Source organism: Myripristis murdjan, chromosome 12, assembly GCF_902150065.1.
Source record: "Myripristis murdjan chromosome 12, fMyrMur1.1, whole genome shotgun sequence".
Taxonomy (NCBI): Eukaryota; Metazoa; Chordata; class Actinopteri; order Holocentriformes; family Holocentridae; genus Myripristis; species Myripristis murdjan.
Genome location: NC_043991.1, coordinates 18,885,211 through 18,908,178, shown reverse-complemented (window position 1 = coordinate 18,908,178; position 22,968 = coordinate 18,885,211). Strand labels below are relative to the sequence as shown.

Genomic DNA, 22,968 nt, shown 5'->3' with positions numbered 1-22,968 from the left:
TTCTGTCATCTTATATAAACTTCTCTGCAATTAAAATAACAGACACCGTGACAAAAAGCAGCTTACATTGCAAAGAGGGATGTTGTGCTGGAGAAGAGAGGAGCAACAGGAGCAGGAGTCTAGACTCTGGACTGTGTTCAAGCCGTCTTGAAATGGATTTCTGCTCCTTCTGTAGCTTCACACAGGCAATTCAAATTTCATTTTATGGAAACAGCCTTTGTATGCTTACAGTAAAATAACAGATTCTCTCCAAAAGTAGTAAGAATAATAATTTCTCTGGCACTGCCATTCCCAGCAATTACTTCAACATGCTTGTAATGACATGGTTGTCAAACTGATCTTATTTATTCATTAGTGCTTCTTTTTTCCTTTTCCTTTTTCTTTTTTTTTTCTTTTTGCACATGTTGCCTGGGTTGTTTTGTGTAACTTTAAAGTACCTTGGCCAAGTTTTCTCCACCATTTTTGGAGTACACCACTTGAATCAAGATAATGATACCAAGAAAATGCAGTTCAAAACCAAACCAGGTGCTTTTGCTGGTGGAAAAGTGCAGACAAGGCATATTTTAAACAGCACAACACCGCATCCACAATAATGATGAAGCCTGAATAAGGACATTTCAGAGACCTTAAGTTTTTTTGGTTTTGCTTTTTTCTCTAAGATGAAGCAACATGGCCAGCATTACTGTACTGGATCAGTTTATTATACTGATCAGTGAAGACTTTGGGTTTCTCTTTTTGAGTTTCTTTAATTGATAAATGCCTGGGAGTCCACTGAACGGCAGGAGTTTGATACTTTGACGGCTGCAGAGCAACAGGAGCATCTGCAGTGACTGCAAGACAAGTACAAGACCCACCATGCATTTTTGGCCAGGTATCATACACCCCTAACACATGGCTGAACTAGCAATGTTGAGTAGATGCTGTTCCAGCTAGAAAACAGAAAGAAAAGTTTCTTCAGAAAGCATTCAGTTTAGTCCACTTTGCCTCTAAAAAGGTCTTTTTTAGAGTAACAGCACTGAAGCTGACAACTTCTTCAGAGAGGAACCAGCTACAAAAAGCAGGAATGCCAGTCTTTGTGGACAGTTTGGAAAACCAAACTATGGTTTGGCATCAGATTCAACGAGCCAAACAACAGAAGAGAGATCCCTGTGCTGTATATCTGGGACTGGAAAATGTGTGGCCTAAGACCACAGAGTCTGATCACTTTACAGTATCATACCTCGCCAAAAGCAAGTGGCAAGGTGTGCCAAACTTTGTTTGTCAAACTAAACAGGGACGATGAATAAACAGCATAGAGGAACATTTTTTTAGGTAGTTGTGGGATATGGAGGCACTCACAGTTTTTTTTTTTTTTTTTTTTTACAGAGCGATATACAATGTGCTGTCACCATCTCAAAACCTACCGTATCATTTTGGATTATTCATCATCTAGAGGCCAATGTTATGAACTTATAACTGAGACTTTGTTGTTCTATATTTTGCACTTTTCTCTTTCATTAATTACACCTGCCAGAGAGGAAGCAACCTCCAGGCTACATGCCCCTGAAAATCTTTGAAAGCGAAACCTCGCCACCATATTGTATTTCATATAGTTTCAATGGAGCCAGCACAGTTGATGTTTACCATTCATAGAAGGCAATTAGACACGTGTCGATGTATATTGGCTCAGTTTGACAAAGAAAGCCTCAACATAAATCTTCTTGGCTCGGAGCCTCAGTTCCTGAAGCACAGAGATGCCTCTGGTGCCAAGTGAACCTGTCATCGAGGTGCAACACCACCCAGTTATTAGACAATAGTCTGAAGAGTTTCAAGCTCAGACATTTAGCTGTCAGACTGTGAGGTAGTGGGTGATGAATCAGATCCAAAGTGAATCTGCATCAGTCAGACAGATATTAACAGTCCTATCAATCCTTTTGTCTCTCCAGGCTGTGTCTGAGCACTGTGTGGCAGACTCCCTCAGTAAACACTGTCATATAGGCTACAGGGCGATTTCCAAACTTGATGTATGAGAGGCATGATTAAATTGATATAGATTAAATAAAGTCACCGGAAAGCTCAGAAGCGGATAGAGAGTCAACTGTGCCATACTTAGGCTCTAGTTAAGCTTACAGAGCAAATTCATGGAGCTTAATGAAGGCTTGGTTTGTGACAGGAACAACTGAGTTTGACCAGCAGAAACCCTGCAGAATATTCCCTCTTGCGACTGCTGTGTGACTGAAGAATAAGTCGTAAGTGGCATTTTTTGTGCAAGTTTTTAAATCTCAGTTCTCCCATTCCACCAGCAGCTAATGTGTCTGAGTGAGGGCCCCAAAGGAAGCTGCAAGGAATAATCTGCTCCTCTAAACACTCTCAATAACAAGACATGTTATTCAAAGCGGGACAGCTTAGAGGTTAAGAGGAGCAGTTCTGCAAGATGTCCTGGGGCAGTGGATGCCATCCGCATAGTTTAACTGAGCTGCTATCATTTATGGAGCCACAGGCCTTGTTTTGTTAACCAGTTTTCTGTCAACTGGAGGCCAGAAAACCACGCAGACATCTGTGGGTAATCTGAGGAACACTGGCAAATAAACATCTTTTGTCAAAATACAGATCGGCCAGCTGTACTAGTTTATTCATAATTTGCAGTAATGATAACATTATTAATTTCAACTTTAAGCAAAGGCCGGGAGGGTGGAGGGGGTGTGCATTTTCATACAAAGGATTTTTGTAGCTGATACCAAGCAAAAAGCATTGGAAGGAAAAAAGTTGTAATTTTGCAGGAGCTGTGACAGGTAGTGATGCTGGGTGGACTGGGGCTGTGACACACAATCTGTCCAAAGTGGTCCAAAGCCAAGTTGTGACCTGGCTGGGGATAATGGTCTTTTTTGAGCTTTTCTTAGAAATGCTGTCAGAAAACAGCTTCTGGCATAGAAAGATCAAGTTCAAGTTCATAAGGTAATAAACAGATGTACCAGTTCATCTGGTAAAACACATGAATTTACTGTAGTAATTCATGCTAGATGTTGATAGGGAATTAATCTATGATGACTTTATTAATAGCAATTCCTATATGACTCAGGTAAACTCCTATTAACAGACTGAGTCAATTTCTTCATGAGTCTTATATTAACTCATTATGATCTGTGCATCATTTAATCATTAATGAATGCATAATAGTGTACCATTATTGTAAAGTGTAGCCCAGAAAAATTACATTTCAAAAAAAGTTCTTCAATAGTTTCATGAAGAATCGGTTTAAAGGTTTAAAAATCTTTGCAGGACCATCTCAGCACCACATCAAAGACCTTTTCTGATAGGTCTCTGACGAACCTTTGGGGATTCTCTGAGGGACAATCTAAAGAAGATCTTCTGTAAATAAATGATTCTATAAAGAACGGTGGTCTGAAAGGTTCTTTGTAGAATCAGAAGTGACTCTCCTCTACCACCACTAAATGAAGAACTATTTCCAGTGCCAGTTTGTGCTTTTTTTCCCCTTTGCTGCATGTCACCTGCTCTACTGTAACATCACATAAAGAAGAAATGCCAAAAAAAAAAACAAAACAAAAAAAAAAACGAAGAAATGAAGAGCCATTGCTGGGTCCTCAAATAACTGTTTTTTATGGCTCTCTGAGGCATTTGAGCCATTTAAAATTGGTTCTTTATAGTATCATGATCTGAAAGGTTCTTTGTGGAATCGGAGGTGGTTCTCTGCTCGACCACCACTGTGAAGAACTACAGTATTTCCACATCTTGCTGGCACCTTCATTCTTCCTTTAGGAAATGAAGAACCATCGCTGATTCCTCAAAGAGCTGTCTTTGTGTCTCTTTGAGGTACATTTGAACAATTTTAAAAGTGGTTCCTCACAGAACCATGATCTGAAAGGCTCTTACAGTGTCATCATCACACGGTCGGTTCCAGTTGGCCCCCTTATTCTTTTGTGTGTGCCTCTGCTTGACGTGATATCTCTTTCCACCCTCGGGGCTCTTTCTAAGAACAGGGATTGGATCACGTGTGTGGTTCTGGAGCTCATGTATAAAGTGTCACCCCCCCCCCACCTCCTCCACCTCCACCCCGTCCCGCTGCTACTCTCCTGCCTCACAGCCCTCTTACCAGCCTCTCGGGCCGGGTGCAAGCCTGTTCCTCCTCCGCGTCTCTGCTTCGCGCACATCGTTGTCGGCTTGCATGTTGCAAGATGATGGGGCTTGTAGTGTTTTGCAGCAGCATCTTCGCTTTGCACCTTCTGCTCAGCGTCCAGTGTCTGCCGGTACACGACGGCAAGACCATCGGTAGGCACAAACAGGTACCGGTGAGTCAAACACGCCGTTTATTAGGATGAGATGTGGAGGAGATGTGTGCATGCGTGCGTAAAAGACGAGGCTATACAAGACCTGAACCAGAGTGAATGTAAATTGCATGCTTTTCAATACGCTGAGGCTTGCCAACAGGTTTTGTTCTTCTCCTCTACCGTTTGTGAAACTTCTGCATACAGAAGAAGCACATGTGCTCACTCTTTACAACTTTCGCAGGACATTTCATACATTTTTATTTCATGCAAAAATTATGAATCAGTATGTCGGTTTCACACAAGAATGAATACCCGTTCTGGGTGAACTGGAAACCAGTTTAACGTATCATTCAAACAGAGATCCAAGTCTTTATCATACCTAACATGATCTTCATGTGTTTAGTTGATGTTTTATGTTTTCCAAGCTTTTCTGGAAGATAAAGCTGCGCACTGAAAGCCTTGTAATACTTCATATAGAGGTAGTGTTGTTACACTCAGGGGTCATTGAGGTTTTTGATAAATTTTGAATTTCACTAAAATAAGAGGGAGCAGTGACACGTGGTGGACGTGCCTGAACTGTGCACAGGTATAATTTCGTATGGAAGGAAGAAAAAGGGAATTTGAGGATTTGTGGAATACAGATTCAGATAAGTGAAATGTTAGTTTTCTTGTGATCAGTCCAATAGAAACCCACATGAAGCATGATGGGCATTGTGCCATTGTATTCCAACAGAGGGAGCAGGTTTCTGGAGGTTGATGGATGCCAAGTTTAGCGCTGTCAATTTGTTCCACGCTGTTTGACAAAGTTGAGAGAGAGAGTAAGATTATGCAGGCAGAGGCAAGTCATCAGGCATCTGGTTCAGCATAACAAACGAGCTTGTTTGCTGACTCAGGGGAAAAAAAGGGGAAAGCACAAGATAGGTGTTTAGCAGAGAGAGAGAGAGACATCCAGGCGAAAACACACTCAGTAGCTGAGCAACGTCAAACACTTGATGTTTATGTGTACACATCATGTTTGGCAAAAAGGAAGAAGTACCAAAAGTATCAAGTTGCTCGGAAAAGATCATTCCGGTTATCATCCCTGACATTTATTTACATTTATACTCATGTATTCAATCTGAATAGTTTATGTTATGAAGGGGTATAAAACCACACCAGAGGCTCTTTAATTCAACACAAGATACTACTCGTGTCAACATGCATGTCTGCAGCTGATGCTCCCTCTACAGATTTCTCTACATGCAGCATATCTAGAACAATAACCTTGAACTTATCGGTCACAAATCGCTGCAGATGGTCTCACTGCTTTGTATCATTTTGAGATTTAGTAAGCAATATCTCCAGTGATGTGAGTCGGCTTTCGTCTCCCCTCACGCTAATCCTTTTTATTCTCCAAACATTCCCTCCACTTGCTCTAATCATACAGTTTGTGTGCATAACACTGAGTGCTTGCTGATGTCTGATGTCTTTTTGTGGTTAAATATTTACCCCTCAGGGATTTCTGTCACTGTGCACATTATTTACCTCAAGTGTGGAGCACTTTTTATTTTCCAGGGGATGGCTGTGGGAATAAAGCTAATTACATTTATAATGACCCAGTTTGGAGAGAAAAATCTACAGCTTTCTTATTTAATAAATGGAAGTGAATGCAAGATAGAAGGATGTGTGGTCTCTTCTCTCTGTGGTCTCTCTCCAGATTTCTTACATTTTTCCCATTCAGCTGGGTTTTTTGGCGTTTTTTCTTGCCCGCTATGAGGTTTGAGTCAGGGGGTGTCATCCTGTTTGTTGTAAACATGTGAACTTCTAAAGCCCTTTGAGGCTGTAAACAGTGATATTGGGCTCTAAATAAAGCTGAACTTGAACTTGAACTTGAAATGATAAAACTTTGTAGTAAGTTGTTCTTTTTGGACTCAAGAATCTCTATGCACTTTTGCCCGTTTTATTAATTTGTTTTTTTAGTTTCTTTAGGGTTAGGATTAAGGTAAGTAAGACAGTCATTTAATATAATGTCATATCAGCATTCTCAAACACTTTCAGCACACATACACACACACACACACACGCACACACACGCACACACACACACACACACACACACACACACACACACACACACACACACACACACGCACACACACACACACACACACACACACATGCTGATGTCATGAGTGAGGGGGGAATTTCCAGACATCTGCTCGCAACTTTATGGTAGTTTTTAATAATGGAATAGTGTGTGCATGCATGTGCATGTGTGTGTGGGTGAGTGGGGGTGTGTGCATGATTTTTCCACGCCTTTCCATGTCCATGCGCATGTGTACACTCTCATACATGTTTTGTGTTTACATGTTAAAGTGACATGAACAAAGACTCCCCAGTGTAACAGATGCCACCTGTACAGTACAGCAACAAAGCTGGGCTCTGCAGTCTGCCTCAGCTTGATCACTTTATTTAGGGCAAAGCTCCTGCATGGCAATGTGGGTGAGACACAACAACCGCAGTGTCCTGTGATGACACGTTAGCTCCCTTTTCCTGCTCCTCTCCCCCCACCAGTGTCATTTACCCATGTTGAATCTGTAAGCCTGTGCTATTAAAGAAACTTTACCCCTGGCCCACAGGCTTACCTTTGTTCTGTCTCTCACATTCATGTAGCTGCCTGTGTGTTCAGCTCAGCCTCCAGAGTGGGTTCAAGTCGTTTGATGTAGTTCATCGGTCAGCAACCTTTTTGATACAGAGTGCCAGTTTGAAATTTTCTCGTTAGTCACTGTGCCATATTCACGTTAACATTAAGTTAAATTACGGCACCACATGAAAATCAAAACCTCAAAACCGGATCTGTGATTTTATTCCATCCACGTAGGCAACAATAAACCTTGAGGGCTCACCAGTAAAGACAGTTGGTGGTTGCACCTGGCACCTTTGATGGATTCAGCCTTGTCTGACTCATCTTTTAAAGTTTTCTCATGGTTTATCTCAAATAAAAGTGGCATGTAAAACTCAACATTAAGCATTTTTTTTTTTTTTTTCAAAACAAAAAATACATAAGGCACCTGGAGGCGTTCAAATGCCCAAACCTTTACTTCAGCTTTCTTAGCTAGCAGGGCCGCCATTGTACACAGAGCCCGAGATTGGCACTGCCAACATGTTTTGAGCAGGAGGCTTTAACATAAATAGGTGAGCTTGTGAGTGCTGGCCGCTGATGTAGTTAAATGAAGCTTACAAAATGATCATTGTCTAATAAACTGAAAAAGTTCTTGTTTAAATATCTTTTTTGGTATCATGTTTGATCAGACTGTTTGATCAATACCATGGTGATAACATTATGTATCAGGAAAAACAGTCAGAAAAAATGTCTCAGTTTTTGAGACATTAGTCAGATGATTACACCAAACCAAACCACATATTTGCTGGAGACTGAGCTGCTATGCCACGCCCGAGGCAGTGTAATGAACTGCTGGATTTGGTGCAAGTTGGCACGCCTGAGTTCAGTGTAGTGAGCCTGATCACAACAGCTGTGAGGTTATGTCTCAGGGCCAGTTTGGCTGATCCAGTCTCAAAACTCTGAGTCAAGCCACAGGTCATGCTTCAGTAATACATGGGGGATGTAGTTAAGAAAGTCAGTATGTAGTGTCTAGTACATACTGTATATAGTATGTAGTATATTCAAGCGACAAAACCATAACATTAGATACAGAGCTGACATTTTTAACTTAGCTAAAGGAGCAATGATGGTACGGCTTGTCATAACTTTTAGTTTAAATCTATTGATCACAATATTGGAGTGTTATTGTTGTAGCATCGTCTGTTTCTTGATGAGACCAGGAAGAATAATTATCTTGCTAATAGCTAATGTCATTATCTTCCTGAGCAGTTTACAGTTTAGACATGGGAATCATTTCAAAAACAGGCAGACACCAGAACATAATAGCCCCACAATCTGTAGCAGTAAATTTTGGTATCCCTCAACTACTCTCTTCCACACCTATTCTCAACATTGATCTATATGCACTTAAACTGCATCTAAACCACCCTGTCATTACACCTGCATGTATTTACACTTTCTCACCCAATAATTCCCATCCTCATCCTCAATCATAGGATAGCAGTCTGGCTGATCCTACTGTCTTGAAATGGCCCATTCAGCAATTCTGAACCTGAATTGTCCCAACAAACACAGGCTAAAGGGACAACTTACATGTATCATCATAAGGTTGACTTTACTGTGAGAAAATGGTGTGTATGACTAGATTTGTTGTGTGATTTTAATACATTACTTGGTAACTCCATTTACAAATCCAGAGCAGATGTCTAACCCTGTCTTTATGGTTTCACTTGTCATCCCAAGTTGCTTGCTCAGTGTATCTATATCTGCGTCCTCCTATGGCTGTAGAGAGTAAACAACTCATTTCATTTGGACCACAGTGCCAGGTCTTTCTCATGTAGGATTATTCGTTGTCAGTTCATGTCTGTCCACATCTGCAAAATCTTAGCCTTCTTTAGTTGTCCCTACACATGCACAGTAATATTTTTTCCCTAACTTGTTTTCTACCACTTCACAAAATGTAGCGGTTCCTGTATTGGCATCACGTTTCCAAAAGATGGTAATTATCTGTTGTTGTTTTTTTGTCTGTGGTAATTACGACTTGTTTGACCTGTGTCTTCTGTTACCTCTTTTGACTGAGATTGTTTTTGCTGATAGCTGATTGCTTTTGTGCTGATGCACATTTTGGAAACTGCATTTTGGTCTACTGCATCTTTTCTGCACAATAAGACTGAGACTTGCATGTACACACCAGAGATAGAAGAAGTCTGCTCCATCGCTCCAACCAAGGGGACATGATTGATTGACCTCAGCAAATCCACTGGATTGCATCTGAAGCTTTACTATCCATCACCATGACTATTCAAGCTCTAACTACTGGAGCCTCTGCCTCTGATGGTCTCAGTCTAGTTCTTCAAGCTACCTTCCTGCTGCCTCTTTCACTACTGACTCACTTGCCCAACGAGAGCCTCAATTCCTTGTACGGAGCAATGTGATGGTCATTCTGGCTCATGTTTAGGCCTCTTGACATTTGCTCCATGCCCTACCTGATCATTCAAAAGTAGCCCACACCACTGTCAGGTAAAGGTCTCGGATGGACCACATCCACCTCTTACAGGAGTTCACTGTTGGGATTAGTAAAGTCTTTTTTGGTTTTTGTAACATGTCTGGTTGTTTTTTTTAACTTTCTCTCAATGGTATGGTGAAGTCGGTGCTTGTGTTTTTGTATGAAGACTTGTGTATGTACATATGTTTTCAGGGACGACCTCAGAAGCACCAGGACCTTGGTTTGAAGAAGAGGGTAAAGCTCGATCAGGACACAATTAATGAAGACTATCATCTGACGTCTCTAGTGCCTTCAGGCAATGACACTGAGTTCTGGAAACGTCCGCGCTGTGGTGTCCCAGACTATCCCACCTCAAAGCAGCTTGGCTTGTCATTTTACAACATGAAGAAGAAGGGAGCACTCGGGCGACAACAGCGCAGGAAACGATTTGTGCTCTTTGGTGGACGTTGGGAAAAGACTGACCTCACTTACAAGTAAGAAATGTCTATGATCAGTTTGGTGCAAGGAGACATTAGTGTCTGTGAACATCTGTGAACAGCTCACCCTTTGACATTTTCTGAGAGTTGTTGAGTTGTTGAGCTCTAAATGATCAAGAAGCTAGCAATTTGATATGGCTTAAGAAGGACTGATCAAAATTTGGTGTGTTCATTCAGAGGTGTCTGAAGTTCAAAATGCCAGTATTAAAGTACATTGGCAGGACTTCTTCATCTTAGATTAAGGTCATTTTAAATTAGAAGATTAAGCCTTTGAGTACCTGTTTTGGTTTCAAGTGACAGTTAACCGTAAAACCACATTTGACCCACAAAACATCTTGAACTTTCTTTTTCTCATACATGAGAAATATAGCCTGAATGTATACATTGTATGTGTACTGTATTCATATTGAATATTTTTGTCCTGTATTGAAGGGTCCCTCAGGGAAATCCTCCATTTCCAATGTTATTTATTCTGATATTAAACCACATTATCAGTGCTGTTAGATCTCATCCTAATGCAAGCTCTATACACAGATGATGCACTTTTATTCCTGTCAAAACATAGTAAATCTATGATATCTATACGTGATGTAATTACTAGTTTTGGGAAATTTCAAAAGTAAGGATGGAAATGAAATATGTCATTCTCCAAATATCTTCAGGGGTGTGATTTGCAAACAGAAGTTTTGTTTGCAAAGAATTATGCTGCTTGGTGTAGCAGGCGAGAGGTGGACCCTCGAGAGATTTTCACCAGATGCACACATCCCATGCGCACCTCTGTTGTTGCCCTGGCCTAATAATAATTCTTACAATAAAATGAAATATTTGTTTGAAATAATGTAATATAATGATATAATGCAAAACAAGCAATTACTATGATTCATAGTTGGTAACGCACTAGTAGGAAACTAGAACATACATCATGCAAACAAAGCATCAATGCATCAAAACAGAATGAACCAAAAAAAAAAAAAAAAAAAGCCAGGAGCCACGAAGGTGAATTAAAAAAGCTCTGTCATGCATTGGCCAACAAACATGAACAACATTATAGCAGTGGGGTGACGTAATGAATAAACATGTTAGCATGTCCCACTACAATGTCTCTTTATGGTAATACAGACTACTTTGCATTTTAGGCTCTAAATATTGTATGATCTGCTTTTATTATGGATCAACTTTTCTTTACACAGACGCACAACAGCCCCTGTCTGTTCTTAGAGACCTTTCACAAGGTTGAACACTACTCTAACAATTGTCTTTGTGTGTGTGTGTGTGTGTGTGTGTGTGTGTGTGTATGTGTGTGTGTCTGTGTGTGTGTCTGTCTGTCTGTCTCCAACAGGATCATTCGTTTCCCCTGGCAGATGAGTCAGGACAAAGTGCGTCGCATCTTGCAGGAAGCATCAAGAGTCTGGAGTGATGTGACTCCTCTGAGGTTCAGGGAGGTCACCACAGAGAAAGCTGACATCATTATTGACTTCAACAGGTATGGCAAGTCACTGACCGACAATACTCTACACAGCTGTTGACTGATTATAGGCACTGAATTGCCCAGAGCTAGTTTGTTGGTCGTACATATGATCTAGCAGTGTGTGAGGGCTCAGGACTTGCATTGCTTACCTCTCTATTTTACAATAAAGGTAAAGGTCAAATTTGAACATGTCTTGTATCCCTTTAGTGTGATCTGGTCAACCACTCAAATGTAAATGGAGACATCATTTTTTTGTTTTTTTTTGGATAATCTCTAAACTTTCAGCCCTAGCCAAAGTGCTTGAATCCCTTGTTAGTGAACAGGTTAAGGACTATACACTCTCATGCAATACTATCCAATCATCAGTCAGGGGTCAGGAAAAATCATTGCAATGTTACTGCTGCCATGAAAGTTTTGAATTATATCATTGAAGCCCTGGCTAATAAGCAATATTGTTTGTCTCTTTGTGTTGATTTGTCTAAGGCTTTTGATGCACTGGATTGTGGTATTTCTGGAGGTTTTTCTGATCATGCTGTTGGTTGATTTGTCAATTACTTTTCTGACAGGACTCCCAGTTTGACGACCTTACATCTAATATGTTAATAGTATATAAGGGAGTTCCACAGGGTTCAGTTCTGGGTCCACTTTAATTTACTCTGTATATCAGCTGCTTGGGTCAAAACATTCCAAATTCAACTTTCCATTTCTGTGCAGAAGATGCAGCCATCTATTGTTGTGCACCTACTCTCAGGCTTTGGAGTACCTCCAAAATGCTTTTTATAGGATGCAGACTCAGGCTTGTCAACTAAAGGCTGTTTTAAAAGCAGAAAAAACACATGGTCTTCTCAAACTTTAGGAAGATGTCTCTGAATCAGAGTATTATTACTTTTCAAGGTAAACATATCAAGGCTGAGTGTATTTGTAAATACTTGGGATTTTTGATTTATGACCACCTTTCAAATAAACCCCACATACAAAATCTTGTTAAAAAGTTGAAATTAAAATTAGGATTTTATTTTAGAAACAAATCTTGTTTCTCTTGATGCTCCAAGTGTTTTCAGTGCAGCAAGGCAATGCTTAGCAACAGTGCTAGCATTACCAAGAGAAAGATTAGTTAGTGACTTTTTTGTTCTGACCTACGTTATTGATTGGTCTTGTAGCTAGTTGTCAATTAGATTTGTATTTTATGTACTTATCCCATGAATGCTAGCTACAACTATGCAACAAATGATGTTGTTCATCTGTCTTGGCAATATTACTTTCAGGTTGCTGTGAGGGAATTTATGACTTCATGGATGTTTCTGCCCAGAGAGAAATGAATAAAAGCTCATATGCTTACAGTAATTACTAGAGTATAAAAAAAGTTTTGACAATCTCTCCATTGCATTAATTTTAAATTAGCACAAATAGTCATACATCCTTTGTAGTCATTTCAGAAGCAAAGTATTTTTCAACGGTAAAGGGGTAGTTTTTAGAACTCATATTTGTTTGTCTAAAATAACAGCACCGTTTGTGTAGGTATTGGCATGGAGACAATTTGCCATTCGATGGTCCTGGCGGGATCCTCGCCCATGCTTTTTTCCCCCGAACACACCGAGAAGGAGAAATCCACTTTGACTATGATGAGTACTGGACAGTGGGCAACGATGTGGGTGGGTAAACATAAATTATTTCAAGACAAGGATAGAAAATTATGTTGAACAGCAGGTGGATAGCAGTTTTTTCTTCTAACATTATGTTATCACTGCTGCATCTAATCACATTTTCAAAATGACAGGCCTGGGATGTAATAGATTTGCCCCCACCACCGCTGCTGCATGTGATGCTGCCACCGACCCTGATATGAACTCTAATACCCACTATTTGAATCTTTTCCAAGATACTGTGCACATTCATAACCCATACAGGAGGAAACCTACTGATTTTGGTGATCTTTCCTCTAGAACAGAGGTTTAAAACCGTTCTGACTAAGAACAGCGACACAGTAGTCCCCTCCAAATTCAAGTTCACCCCTCACTCAATATCACTCTCTACTTATTTTTACTTTTCACCAAAACCAGCAAACAGGTTTTGTCATTGTCATTGTCATAAACAATTAGCTATTTTTATATATACAATACCCTGCTATGTGTATACTCTGTGATACCCTGTTGTTGTTCACCAACAGCACATGACTAATTATTACCTTTAACTTGGACTGTTTTCGCATTTTTGGGCCCAGTGCCAGTGTCATGACCCCTTCAACCACTGCTGTCCCATTCAGGCACAGATCTCTTACAAGTGGCTGCTCATGAGTTTGGCCATGTCCTGGGCCTCCAGCATTCCCTGGTGCCTGGTGCTATCATGTCACCTTTCTACACTTTCTCCTACCCATTGGAGCTGGGCGAGGATGACAAGAGGGGCATCCAGTTCCTCTATGGCCCCCCACAGGAGAGACCCGCGGAGGCCACGGAAACCAACCACATTGATACTGGAGTGGTGAGAAAATAATCTTGGACTTTAAAGCTAAAAAGCTTGTAACAACACATTATGTAACAATGCTGCATTTTGTAATGACTCTCCAAAATGTTAATAACTTTTCCCCTCTTTTTCTAATAACACTTCCATTTTGTAATAAAAATGTAATATTTTTTCCTGCATTTTGTACTAATAAGATCTGGAGTCTGTCTATGGAGTGCAGCAGAGGGGTTGATCATGTACTCCCCTCACTTTTCCCTTACCTTAACCTCTCTCAGGGGGTGTGTCTTGGACTGCTGTGGGCGTGTCTTTGAGTGCTTTGGAATCAGCCTCAAGGTGGCGTGACGCACAGATCAGCGCAATTTACTGCACTCTAGCACAGTTTCATTTACATAAATAATAAGGTGTGGCGCTTGATGTAAATGAAGACAGCAGTTTTGGCATTTTATCACATAATGCACTGAATTATTACATATTTGTGAAAAAGAAAAAAGCTCAACTCCTGCATTAGGCTATGTACCATGTAAAGCACTGACACTGATCTTTCTCTCTCTGACTTGTGCCACAGCCGGATGCCTGCTCAATAAGTTTTGACGCCGTATCCATGATCAGAGGGGAATTGTTCTTCTTTAAGTCTCGATATGTTTGGCGTATCCGTGATGGGCAGCTACAACCTGCATACCCAGCCTTGGCGTCCCGCCACTGGAGAGGCATTCCTGACCAAATTGATGCTGCTTATGAAGACAAGTCTGGGAACATCTGGTTCTTCCAAGGTTGGTCTTACTTCAAAATCAATTTAACCATCACTGTACTTTAAACCACCATTATACACAGAGGGTCCGGTTCCAACTAAATGCACTATTATATTATGACGGTGGATGTTGCCAAGCTGTCACTCCAATCAAGACTGGCCAATATCAATCAATCAATCAATCTTTATTTGTAGAGCACTTTTCATACATGACATGTAGCACAAAGTGCTTTACATGTTAAAAACACCCCCCGCCCCCCTCCCCACCCCAACCTCTAAACCCCCACCCCACGATTCTCTCTTATATACACACATAGATACACACACACACACACACACACACACACACACACACACGCACACACACACTCGCACACACACAGACACACAGACACACACAGACACACACACACACACACACACACACACACACACACACATAATGTTTGTTTGGCTGAGTACAGAGGAACCAGGTCAGGAAGCGCTGCCATCTGCGCTGGGGGCTGCCCACGGCCCAGGCCAGGACGCCACAGCTCAGGGGCCCACCAAGCCACAGGTAGGCAGAGGACCCATGGCACTGCAGCGGGGCACCGCCACAGAGCCACAGAGCCCCCACCCACCCCAGCTGGTGTGCCCCACGAGAAGAGACATCCCAGCCCCAGCCGAGAACAGCCCCCAGCGCAGAGGGCCCCCACTGAGGAAACACTGGATATATGGGATAAAAGTATGAAAACATATAAAAAAGTATATAGAGAAATAAAAACATATAAAGTAAAAATATATAAGAACATCAATAAAAGCTAAAATAAGCATGTATAAACATATAAGAACATTTAAAACGTATAGGGTATAAAATAAACATTAAATAAAAGTCAGGTTAAAAGAAAGAGCATATTAAGAGCATGGGTTAAAAGCCAAATTAAAGAGGTGGGTCTTGAGCCTATTTTTAAAAATATCCACGTTCTCTGCGGCCCTCAGGTCCTCCGGCAGGCTGTTCCACAATCGGGGGCCATAAAACTGGAAAGATGCCTCACCGTGTGTTCGTGTTTTAACTCTGGGAATACATAACAGGCCGGTGTCGGAGGACCTGAGGGTCCGCGAGGGTTCATAACGTAAAAGCAATTCAGAAAGATAAGAAGGCCCAAGACCCCTAAGACATTTAAAAACTATTAAGAGAACCTTAAAATCGATCCTGAAACATACAGGGAGCCAATGCAGTGATTCTAAAACCGGTGTAATATGCGCCTGCCTTCTGGTCCTCGTCAGCACACGTGCAGCTGAGTTCTGTAGAAGTTGTAAATTTGTGATGTTTCTTTTAGGAAGACCAGAAAGCAGGGCATTGCAATAGTCAATACGACTGGAGATAAAAGCATGCATCAGCATCTCTGTATTTGCCCGAGAGTGAAACGGGCGGACTCTGGCTATGTTCTTTAAATGATAAAATCCTGTTTTTGTAACATTTTTAATGTGTGGAATAAAATTGAGCTCAGAGTCAAAAATGACGCCCAGATTTTTTACGTGATTGGATGGATTTAAAGACAGTGTTTGTAGTTTTGGTAAAAGTTTCACTCGCTGGGCCTCAGGACCAATGATTAAAACTTCAGTTTTGTCCTGGTTGAGCTGCAGGAAATTTTCTGCCATCGAGGACTTGATGTCTAAAATACAGTTAAAAAGGGCATCCAGTGGCCCTGTGTCATCAGGAGACATGGAAATATACAGCTGTGTGTCATCAGCATAGCTGTGGAAATTGATCCCATGTCTCCTGATGACACTGCCAAGTGGGAGCATATATAAATTAAAAAGAATGGGGCCTAAAATTGATCCTTGGGGCACACCACATTTTATCTCATGTATTCTTGAGGAGCACGTATCCAAGCTTACCAGGAATTTTCTCGCTGTGAGATAGGAAGTGAACCACTTAAAAACAGTGCCAGAGAGGCCAACCAGGTGTCTGAGTCTATTTAAGAGAATAGTGTGATCTACTGTATCGAAAGCAGCGCTTAGATCCAGTAGCACAAGGACTGAAAGCTTGTGTGTGTCCAAATTGCACCTGAGGTCATTAACAATTTTTAACAGTGCAGTCTCTGTACTGTGATTCATCCTAAAACCAGACTGAAATTTCTCAAAGATTGAGTGATTAATTAAAAAATCATTCAGCTGAATAAAAACAATTTTTTCTAAAATTTTACTTAAAATGGTAAGTTGGATACTGGTCTGTAATTATTAAGAATGCTGGGATCCAAATTGTTCTTCTTCAGAAGAGGCCTCACTACAGCTGTTTTAAAAGCTGCAGGGAAGACGCCTGTCTGAAGAGAACAATTGACGATGTTCAAAAGCTCAACTTCAAAGAATCCATAAAATGTTTTAAAAAGTGATGTTGGGATCGGGTCTAAAAGGCAGGTTGTTGGTTTGACTTGGGAACTTACTCTACCAAGCATGTCAGCATCAACCAGGACAAAACTGTCCAGTGTTTCCTCGGGGTAAAACAGACATTCAACTGAATTAAAATTAGTATTTTGGTTACCTAAAATTGTGGATCTGATTAAATCAATTTTACCTCTGAAGTGGTCCGCAAAGTCCTCACAAAGAGAGTTTGTTGGAGTGTGATGGAACTTGCTGGAATCGGGGTTGATTAAACGGTTGATGGTGTCAAAGAGGATTTTGGGATTGTTGTTGTGAAATGAGATTATTCTGCTAAAATGGTTATTAGACGTGACATGTCTTGCATCTTTCAGCATAGGCTCATGAGATTCAGCTCAACAGCAAGCAAAACTTTTGGATTTGCAAACAAAAGTTTTTGATTTGCATTTTAAATACAAATTTATTTTACTTGCAATAAAACATTTTTTTTTAATGCAGAGTCAGCAGTTTTGCACTCAATCTATTTTTTTAATTGCAAACCTATTCTGTTTGATTGCTTATTAAAGAAACAAAAATCACTCCTTACAACTACTAATTATCAAATGCTAACCCTAACCCTAGCTAGGAAAACATTTGCAAACATATTTTTACAGTGCTCGTTCCAACAAGTGAAAATTTTTGACTGCAGTTGGCTGGTCTTCAAGTCGTAACAATATTGTTACTCTAGGGGGAACGCCCACCCAGTCCTGCTGGAATGTATTACTGTAGAAACTGCAGCCATTAAAACTCTGTTTTATTGCAGTCACTGAGTTTGAAGAACTCTCACATCTTGGTGGATAATGAAGACAAAACTCAAGAATAATTCCAAATAAGAAAATCCAATTTTTTAACATGATTTACCCTCCGTTGAGTAAATCAATATTAATTCACATGAGGCAGAAAACATTAGCTGCATTGCCATCTATGGGTTAAAACTTTCCGACATGCTGCACATCTGGCCACACCCAATCAGTGATGTGGCAGCAGGTAAAGTATTTTTAGCAGCTGTCAGTGGCAAAGTGCCTCAAGCAGAACCCAGAGCTAGGTTCTGCTGGAGGTTTTTGGCCCTGTTAAAAGGGTTTTTACCTCGCCACTGTCACCCTGTGCTTGCTCTTGGGGAGATTTTGGTCCATGGATTTGATGAATACCTGTTGGGTTTCTGTAAAGCGCCTTAAGATAACTTTTGTTATGATTTGAATTGAAAAAAATTGAATTGAATTGAATTGAATTGAATTGAATTGAATTGAATTGAATTGAACTGAATTGAACTGAATTGAAGTTTCAGCCTCTAGAGGGCAGAGCGATTAAAGTTTTATGCTGGTGTGAGTCACACTAAGAAATTACACTGAGAAAAAAATCAAATACAAGGACTGGTATAATTTAGGATTTTTTTTGTGTGTGACAAACTTGATAAAATCAGAAAAAAAAAACCAACTGAAAGCACAGATAAGTATGCAGAATCTATGCAGCACACAATGATTTCCTACGACTACGATGTTTGTCTGTTATTACTGTGTAAATCGAAGATTATGGATGATGGAAATCTCATCTAAATACAGCGCTAAACACAAACAGACCTGGGATAGTAATGTGTATCGGCACTATTAAGTGGAATTCAAGGTTAACATAACAGGTAATGAAATTAAACAAGGTGTGGCAATGAAATGGCTAGGTATCACCTACAGATAGCAGCTAATGGAGATCCTAGTAAACAATAAACAATAAACAGTGGACATCACCCCAGATGTGGAAAAAAGCTTTACCTAAAAAATTATGTATTCCTTTAAATGCTCGTTTAAGTATCCAAGATTAATTCCAGTCCCTCTTTATCATGAAGTTTGACTTGGATCATGTCTCTTGTTGTTTGACAGGTGACAGCTACTGGGTGTTTGATGCTGAGAGGAAAATCACAGGACCAGATTCAGTGCGGCGGCTCGGTCTGCCTGTATCTGACATCCAGGCAGCTGTGAAGTGGGAAGAGGAGCACGTCGAGAAAGTCTACCTCTTAAAGTCAGGAGCTTACTGGCGCTTCAGTCTGCAGGATAATCGTGTCGATGCCGCACACCCTCACAGCATGCACGACTGGGGCGGCGTGCCCAGCAATATCGATGCAGCCTTCCGAGACAGAGATGGTGAGGTTTAGCATCAAAGTTACACTAAAACATTCACAGTTCACAAAATGTTTTGTTACAATGAAATGTGGGTAAAGTGTAATAAATGGACCAAACACTCCAAATGACTGGCATGGTCCTTAAAGACAGCACATGCTATTCTAATGAATAGAGCCAGATTTGCTGCCTCTGTCTTGATGATTGCTAAATTGCATCGTTTGAACTTGTAACTCTGAAGCTGATTGTTGCTCTGTGCCCTCTGACAGGCTATGCCCATTTCCTGAGTGGGCTGCACTACTGGAAGTTTGATCCTGTTGAGCTGAAGGTCCTACAAGGCTACCCCCGCAACATAGGTGTGGATTTTTTCAGCTGTGCTGCCTCCACATATCTGTAAGGTCAAGCATGTATTATCTCCAAAGACTCTAAACAGGAGTGGCTTTATACCAACTCACTTCCCTTCAATTTTTGTTCCACTCAGTGGAAATGTACATCAGGCTGATTTATTTCATTAAAATGACTACAAATGCACATATGCATTCAACAGCATTGGCACGCCACAGTCTTGCCTGCTGCAGTCAAATAATATAATAGCTTATCTGTATCAGAAAATGTATGAACTATGTTACCATTTATAGATTGTATACTGGTTATAAGTTTACAGGACAACACTCAACATCTGTGGTAAAAGGGGTGCACATAATACACATCAGACCCACTGGCTAATGTACAAGCAAGGCTCCATTCCAACTAAGTATAGCTGAGCCTTTCTAATGGACCAGCATGAACGGCAGCACGACCCTGGCTCCGTTAGACCTGAGTGGAGCTGAACCTTCATTAATGTCAGTAGTAATACCTGTGTTTACCTGCTGTCCTGATGTCATAACGGCTGCTGTGAAAAAGGTCCATTGAGAACATATAAAAGTTGTTATTGTTCATCATTACAAATCAACAGTACAAAAACCTTTAGCTATTTGACTGCCTTCTCTCATTTCCTGTGTAAACAAAACAAATTATTCATCAAGTGTAATCAGAGGAGAGATCCTCCTCCGGCAAGAGTACATCATTTGTGTTAAATTTTATGTCTGTTTAACCACAAGGCCAAACTGCCTGAAAGTCGGTGTCATCTTTGAACATCTATTTCTGTGAGTTAGGCAGAAAGCAGAGTGGTTTTAGGGATGAAGGGATGAGGGGGAGGCATGACAACAAACTCTGACAGCTGTCTCTGCTGACAGGAGGAACAGTGAGACATGCAGAGGTCAGCTTGCCACAGGATACTGAGCAGTGGAAAGAGTACTACAAATCACTCCTCAAGTACAAGTACTGTTACTTTGCTGCTATTTTACTTCAGTAGAAGCAGAAGTAGTGCTGTGAAAATCTACTGAGGTAAAAGCAAAAAGTAGCTCATCTCAAATGTTCAAACTAGAATGTTTTAAAAGGGGCATTACGCAAAACTACAGAGGGTTTATTGAAGTGAGGACCCTGTTGACTCAGCTGTCTAAAAATGTGGAATAAGCGTATAATATGATGACTGAGTCTGCATGGTTCTCAACGCCAGGCATACTCACTGATATAATTCCCCTTTTTTTCCACATTTATTCCACATAAATGCCTGTTAAGTCTAAATGGTCCTCACTTCCATCGCCCATCTGCAGTTTTTCGTTGTGCACCTGTTATTGGAAATTTAGAAATGAGAAAAAGTAGTACAAGGTAGAACCAGATTACTCTTCTTGTCTTTGCTGACTGAACTTTTATTGTGAAAGGTTCCACAATCTGTCACTGATCATTTGTTCTCTGTAATGGATGTGATTTAATGAAGTTCTCAAGCAAAAATGTGCTTCAGTAAAAGTAAAATTACTGACCACAAGTACACAAAACAGCTACTCAATTACAATATCATGAGTAAATGTAGTTAATTACTTCCACCTCTGACACTGAGGCAGCAGAAATGGAAAGGAAACCATCCCGTGCAGAATAATTTGACTTGCATTCAAGTTGAGGGAGCCCCAGTTAACAGACGGCATGGAAGATTGAAGTATTTTGAGGATAAGAATCTCAAGTGGGAGGCAGTGAACATGTCTGTGGTGTGTGGCGAAGATCTCATTTCTCAAGATAATGCATTTTTAAATACTTAAATCTCTGTGCACTCCCCTCCCCACTCAGACAAAATCATTTTAAACAGCATCTAGGTTTCTTTTTAAATTTTGAAAAAAGTTGAAGATACACCAATTGAATGATTCATTTTGCTGCAGCGAAGAGTTAAACTGATATGTCTCCTTGGTCTTTTATTTTTGGCTTGTTTTGACAGAACAATGTTGTTCCAAAAAAAGTGTTGACTTGGGGAGTTTCACTAGGAACCTCCATAAAAAATGTACTGAAACTGTAATTATTTGAAAAATGTGAAACCAGATTACAAATCCAGCATGCTTATCAGTTTTGTGACATTGCACAGGGAACTTGGTAACAGCCACAACATGTTGTAATATTAATTTTAAGAAAACGTATTCCATTTTAATGCAAGGTCCTTCTCAGATAAATGACATATACTACAAATACTATGGTGTGACTTATTTTTGTGAGCTCTTGAATAATACATCTGTTTGTTTCTGACTCAAGGTGCTATAAATCAGTGCAGGACACTGATACCATTGATTTGTAAAATATACTGTGATGTGACTGCAAAAAAAAGCCTTCCAACATAGCTGAGGTAAAACTCTGAGCTAGCACTGTTATTACTTTAATTATTGTCAACATGCCATCACAACATTTTTTTAAAATATATTTTTATGTATTTTCAGTCTATACTTAACAGTTTGCCTTTGCCTGTAATGTTTTCAGTGAACATTCAGTGTGCGTTTCCCATGTAAATAATTTTGTCGAGAATCATGTTTAATTCTGTGTTTTCAATAAAACCCATGAATTTGAGTTATTTGTTCCAGTTTCTGCAAGTCATGATACTGTGCTAACAGCTGGGATTTCACATTTGGATTGCATTTTTCCAAATCTCTGGTTGGTTGTGTACTGACTGACATGACGCTGTAAGAACCAATTCATAGTGAGCATGAAAATCCAAATGCTTTTTATTGTTTCACTATGGATGGCATTCCTCAAGTGATTTCTAATTCTAATGATTAGAGACCTTATACGTCTGTTTCAAGAGATAATGATTGCATTAGTTTAACAATTGTGACAAAAACAGCTCAAGTTACTACAGGTTGGGTAACAGGTGAGTTTAAATACTAGAGTGAAGCAATAATTCAGCCTGTAAAAATATTTGCATTTTCCCTTTGGCATAATCTTTGTATATTCACTGTTGTTTTTTGTAATTTGAACAGCAGTTAAAATACTAGTAAATTACTGTCTGCGTCATACCTGAACACAGACGGAGTGACAGCCTGACTTGAAAGACTCTGTTAGATCTCAGTGGAACAAAACCTTTATTAATGTCATCAGTAACACCTGTGTTTACCTGCTATTTCATATCACAACAGCTGCTGTGGGCGGTGCAGTGGAGCAGTGGTTAGCACTGTTGCCACACAGCAAGAAGGTCTTGGGTTTGATTCCCCGCCGGCCGGCCAGGGTCCTCTGTGTGTGGATTTTTGCATGTTCTCCCCGTGTCTGCATGGGTTTCCACCAGAGTCCAAAGACATGCAGGTCAGGTGAATTGGACAGACTAAATTGCCCCTAAGTGTGAATGTGCTTGTTTGTCTGTCTGCCCTGTGATGGACTGGCAACTTGCCCAGGGTGTTTCCCCTGTCTTTCGCTCAGTGAGCACTGGGATAGGCTCCAACACTATCTGCGACCCTTAAGAGGATAAGCAGTGTGGAAAATGAATGAATGAATGAATGGCTGCTGTGAAAAACGTCAGTCATTTTTCAAAGTTTTCCATTCGCATTAACAGGGAAATTCAAACACTGCCTCGGGCAATAATTACA

At 40.4% G+C, this 22,968-nt stretch overlaps 1 protein-coding gene across 1 annotated transcript; it reads left to right on the top strand.

The window, feature by feature from the left end:
• The first annotated feature begins 4,172 nt into the window (after positions 1–4,172).
• LOC115369466 (stromelysin-3-like) lies at positions 4,173–21,940 on the top strand. Its single transcript, XM_030066081.1, has 8 exons — positions 4,173–4,286; positions 9,566–9,846; positions 11,189–11,332; positions 12,836–12,969; positions 13,581–13,795; positions 14,343–14,547; positions 18,797–19,057; positions 19,303–21,940. Exons 1-8 carry the CDS (start codon positions 4,173–4,175, stop codon positions 19,428–19,430), a joined length of 1,482 nt encoding a protein of 493 aa, XP_029921941.1. The 3' UTR covers positions 19,431–21,940.
• The last annotated feature ends 1,028 nt before the right edge of the window (positions 21,941–22,968 follow it).